Source organism: Heterocephalus glaber, unplaced genomic scaffold (assembly GCF_053883595.1).
Source record: "Heterocephalus glaber isolate CG9 unplaced genomic scaffold, H.glaber_assembly_v1.0 deba00001662, whole genome shotgun sequence".
In the NCBI taxonomy this organism is placed as follows: domain Eukaryota; kingdom Metazoa; phylum Chordata; class Mammalia; order Rodentia; family Bathyergidae; genus Heterocephalus; species Heterocephalus glaber.
In genome coordinates this window covers 143,909-149,672 of record NW_028258403.1, presented here as the reverse complement: position 1 = coordinate 149,672, position 5,764 = coordinate 143,909, and the positions used below count along the sequence as shown (strand labels likewise).

Sequence of the window (5,764 nt, the reverse complement as noted above, 5' to 3'; positions counted from 1 at the left end):
TATGCTCAGCACAATGTTGATTTTTTATTTTTATTATTTGCATTGTACTAAAATAGAATCACATTCTCCAGACATAGTTTATCAAGATCATATTCTTGTTGCCTTCAGGAGAAATCTCACGTTTATTACTGTACCAAAGAAATATTTTAAAATTTGTGCTTCCTATAAAAACTAATCCTCTACATTAAATGAATAACTGATATCATCTTCATGTCTTCCAGACCAATGAATGTGTCCAAGAAAGACAACACAAACTCCATTACCCACTTCATCCTCCTGGGATTCCCCTCAAGTCCAGAAAGGCAGCTCCTCTTCTTTGGCCTCTTCTCAGTAGTCTACACTCTGACTCTCATGGGGAACACAGCAATTGCCTGCGCTGTACAGGGAGACCGGCGCCTTCACACCCCCATGTACATCTTCTTGGGGAATTTCTCTCTCCTGGAAATTTGCTACGTCACCACAACTGTCCCTAACTTATTGGCTAACTTCATCTCCACAACAAAGTCCATCTCTTTTGTGAGTTGTTTTGCACAATTCTACTTCTTCTTCTCCTTTGGGTGTGATGAAGGCTTCTACCTTTGCATCATGGCCTTTGACAGGTACCTTGCCATCTGCCACCCACTGCATTATCCACGCATCATGACCAGACAACTCTGCACTGGCCTTGTACTCTTGGGATGGTCCAGTGGGTTCATCATTTTCCTAACTCCAGTTGTTTTCATTTCACAGTTACCCTACTGTGGCCCAAATATCATCAACCATTTTATGTGTGATCCTGTCCCAATAATGATGCTATCCTGTTCTGAGGACAACAACACCAAGTTCATTTACTCTACTTTCAATGCAGTCTTCATGATTGGGACTTTTCTATTCATCCTTTGTTCCTATGCACTGGTGATTTTGTCTGTGCTGAGGATGCCCTCTGAAGCCAGCAAAAGCAAAGCTTTCTCCACTTGTGCTTCTCATCTGGCTGTGGTGTTTTTGTTTTTTGGCTCTATTATGGTGATGTATGTTAGCCCGGGGTCAACACACCCAGTGCAAGTGCAAAAAATTGTGACCTTATTTTATTCTGTGGTAACACCCCTCCTCAATCCTCTGATTTATAGCCTGCGGAACAAGGAGATGAAAGCTGCCTTAAGGAAAGTCTTTTGGACTGAAATCCTGTTCATAAAGCCTAAATAATAAATCCTGATCTGCTAAGCCAAATTATAAGATAAAATAACACAATTTCCCTTGCATTCAATAATTTTAATTAGAGAACTATTGCAATGCAGATCTCATTTTCATAAATTTCACTTTGTGTATGATTGCTTAGTTTTACTTAAGAAATAAAATGGCACCCTGGAGTGATAGAAAATACCCATTATCTCCACGCTCTGGTGGTCTGAAGGAGGACGATTATAAATTCAAGTCAATGCTGGAAAATTTAATAAATTAGTGAAACACTATTTCAAAATATAAAATAAAAAATAGAGCTGGGGATATGATTCAGGAGGGAGGCTCTGGGTTCAATCCTTAGTACTAGAATAAAAGAGTAAAAGAAAGAAAATGGACAAGAATATTCATATACAAGTCAGTGTTTGAAAGGCAGAATAGTCTTGTATTTCAAGAATTGGAAGGACATTTTAAAATGTGAACTACGTCATGAACTCCTTGCTAAATCAACACTAAGTATATTCTCCTCCACTGGTAGATAGTGACTAAAATGTCAAACTTCCACATGAACGTCTGAAGGTGATATGTGCGGAAGATGATATGTGGTCTCTGCCACTAAGAATAATGAGCATGCTTACTGTAAAGATGTTTATGAAACAAACCAATAACCTTACCTGGAAATTATGTGGTAGGGCAGTGAGCACCCAAAATAAAAAATGGGCATTGAATGACTATTTTATTAAACCTAGAATCGAGGTAAGATAGATGCTAAAATGTAGCGAGCCAGGAATTAATCAGAAGTTTGCTCCCTTTGACACAAATCAGTGTCAAGAGACAGGATGGGCCCATATTGTATTTCAATATTTATGTTATGCTTATGCTTATGTGCCTAAGAGTTTTTTTCTACTTTATCTTCCCGGAGGTTAAGTGTTTCTATTTTAATATAAAGATCTTTGATCAATTTCTTATTTTAATTTAGTACCAGATACAAGACTAGAGATATACGTCTAGTATCAGTCTCCTGGCTATGGATAACCAGTTTTCCCAACTCCATTTACTAAAGAGGCTATCATTCTTCCAGCATAAGTTTTTGGCCCCTTGGTCAAAGACCATGTGGCTGAATGGGTCTGGGATAGTTTCTGCATCTTCCAATTCCAATGATCCACAGAACTGTTTCTTTTCATTTTTTTTTTTTCTGGTACCATGCTCTTTTTATCACTGCTGCTTTATAGTAGAAATTGAAATCTGGGCTCATGCTTCCTCCTGTTTGCTCTTCTTATCCAGAATTGCTTTTGCTCTTCTGGGTCTCTTCTTGGTCAATATGAATTTTTGGATTGTTTTGTCCACTTCTGTGAGGAAGCCTTTTGGTATTTTGATCGGAATTGCATTAAATCAGTTATCAGAGTGTGACCATTTTGACAATACTGGCTCTTCCTATCCAAGAACAAGGGAGATCTTTCAATTTCCTGATGTCTTCTTCCATTTCCTTTCTCAAAGTTCTGTAGTTTTTCATTGGAGAGGTCTTTCACTTCTTTGGCTAGGTTAATTCCTAAGTATTTAAAAAGCTTTTCTTCATGCTATTGAGAATGATATTGTTTTCATAATTTCTATCCTAGCATGTCCATTGTTGGTGGACAGAAACACTTGATTTTTTGTGTTGATTTCTGTTTTGTTACATTGCTTATTTTGTCTTGTTACATTTTTATAACTTCTAGGAGTCTTTTGATGGAATTTTTTGGGCCTTCTATAAAGTAATGATGGCAAACCTTTTAGAGCTTTCAATGATATGAACAGCCGGCTGTGGCACACATGCCATGGGCTCCCCACCACTGATATAAAGGATCATGTCTTCTGAAAATAATGATAATTTGATTTAGTCCATTGCTATACATAGCGCTTTTATTTCTCTCTCTTGCCTGATTTCTTTGGCTAACATTAAGAGTACTCTACTAAACAGGAGTGGTGATAATGAACGTCCTTACTTTATACAGATTTTGGAGGGAAAGATTTCAGCTTCTCCCTATTTAATATGATGGTGGTCATTGGTTTGTCATAAATGACTTTTATCAAACTGAGGTAAGGCTCTTCTACACCTATTTTCTTCAGGGTGTTTATCTTGAATGGAAGATGCATTTTATCAAAATATTTTTTCTGCACCTATGATTATGATCATGTGAGTTTTGTCCTTGTTTTTGAGTTCATGTTGTGTAGTCTATATTTGATTTGCATATGTTGAACCATCCTTGCATCCTTGGGATGATCCTTTTGATGACTTGTTGCATTTTATTTACCAATATCTTATTGAAGATTCTTCAATCTATGTTGATTCCAGAGATTTGCCTGTAGTTTTCTTTGTAGTTGTGTCCTCGTCTGGTTTTAGAATCAGAGTGATGCTGACTTCCAGGAATGAGTTTGGATGCATTCCTTTCCTTTCAATTTCAATCAGGTTTGAGGAGTATTGATAATACAACCACCCTGAAGGTCTAGTAGAATTCAGCAGAAAATCCATCTAGTCCTGGGCTCTTTTAGTTGGTAGGTTTTTTATTACTGCCTCAATTTCATTATTTGTTACTGGATTGTTCAGAATTCTTCTGTGTTCTTGGGTTGGTTTTGGTAATTCCTATGTGTCTTAGGATCTGTTCTTTTCTTCAAGATTCTTCAATTTCTTGAAGTACAGTTTTTCTTAGTAGATATTAATGATCATCTGCATTTCAGTAATATCCACTGTGATTTTTCCTTTTTCACTTCTAATTGCATTGATGTAAGTCTTTTCTCTCCTTCTTTTGGTAAGTTTGACTAAAGGTTTATTTTGTTTATGCTTTCAAAATACAGCTCTTGGATTCATTATTCTTTTGGTTATGTGTTTTAGTCTCAGTTTCATTAATTTCCACTCTGTTTTTTATGACTTCCTTGCCTAAATTAGCTTTTTCTTTGGATTGTCATTTTCAAATATCTTGAAGTTCATCATCAGGTTATCTGATCTCCCTGTGTTTTTCTTTTTTCTTTCTTTCTTTCTTTATTTATTTTGGTACCAGGTATCAAACTCAGGTCTTTGCACTTGCAAGGCAAGCAGCGTAACCACTGAGCTAAATCCCTGGCCCTCCCTCCATTTTTCTAATGGAATCATTAACTGCCATAAATTTTCCTCTTTCTGCTTTCATTGTGTCCCATAGTTTCTGCTATGTTGTATTGGCATTGTTGTTTGAATCTCTGATTTGTTACTTTCTTCCTTAATTAATCTCTTCTGTGACCTACTGAGTGTTCAGGAGTGGGTTATTTGGTGTCCAGCTGTTCATAAATTTTCTGTGGTTTCTTTGGGATTAATTTCTAGTTTCAAGGCACAAATATTTCATTGCATACATGAGGTGGTTTCCATTTAGCATACATGAGGAGATTTCCATTTAGTTAAGCAGGCTTTGTGGAGTAGAATGTGGTCTATTTTGGAGAAAGTTCTATTTTCTGCTCAGAAGAATGTGTATTCTGTTGTGGTAGGATAATACACTGCTTAGATATCTATTAAGCCCATTTATTCAAAGGTGTGGGTCAGCTGACGTGTTGTTCAGTTTTTCTGTCTCTTTGTGAAAGTGTGGTATTGAGGCCACCCACTATGACTGTGTCGGTATTTATTTGATCTTTTATGTCCACCAGTGTTTGTTTTATGAAGTCATGTGCTCCAGTATTGAGTGCATATGTATTTACCTCTTCCTGTTGTTACCTCTTCCCATTGAATTGTTCCATTGACTCATATTTAGTGACCTTCTTTGCCTCTTCTGATGAGGTTTAGCTTCAAATTTACTTTGAGAATAAAACTGCTTGCCTCTCCTTGCTTTTTTGGTGCTAATGCATGAAATATTGTTTTTCATTCTTTGATTTTTCATCTGTAGATTTCAGCATTTTTTTTTTTTTTTTGGTACCGGGAATCGAACTCTGGACCTTGCACTTGCGCAGCAAGCACTGGAACCACTGAGCTAAACCCCTGGCCCTCATCTTAAGATTTCATTTGGGATTTTATGAGTTTCTTTATTTTTAATTCATTAAGTTTATTGGTACATTTTAGGTATACAGTATGATTATATTCACCATTGGGAATTTGGACCTTTACATGATGTATCTTGCTTAGTTCTTTTTTTCTGCCTCATTCCCCTGCCCTCCCTTTATCCCTCCATCCCTCCCTATTCACAAAGTCTTTGTTTCCTTCTTTTCCTTTTCTTATATTTATTCTTTTTTCTTCTTTCCTTTTCCCTACCCCTCCTACTTACGCTTCCCCTTCCCCTTTGGACATTTTTTTGCTCTTTCACAATTGTCTGCTGTATATTTTGATCCTCATTTACACTTTCAGTTTCTCACACAAGAGTATCTTGAATGTGACATATAATTTGATTTTATTTTTTGATCCAGTATGCCAACCTGTGTCTTTTAATTGAGGAGATGAGTCCATTTATGTTGAAACTTCTCACTGAAAAGTATTGACATATTCCTGTTATTGTCTTATTTTCCTACTGGAGATGCTTTTATTTTTCTTTTTGTTGTTGTTTTCTTTAACTTCTTGCCTTGCTTGATGTATTCATTCCATCTGACTCTTTGGCTTGGTTGTCTCTGTCTAGGTTAT

General features: G+C 36.5%; 1 protein-coding gene across 1 annotated transcript; it reads left to right on the top strand.

The window, feature by feature from the left end:
* The first annotated feature begins 210 nt into the window (after positions 1-210).
* Positions 211-1,182, top strand: LOC147822303 (olfactory receptor 11G2-like). The gene has a single exon (XM_087197044.1). The coding sequence runs from the start codon at positions 211-213 to the stop codon at positions 1,180-1,182; it is 972 nt and encodes a 323-aa protein (XP_087053170.1).
* The last annotated feature ends 4,582 nt before the right edge of the window (positions 1,183-5,764 follow it).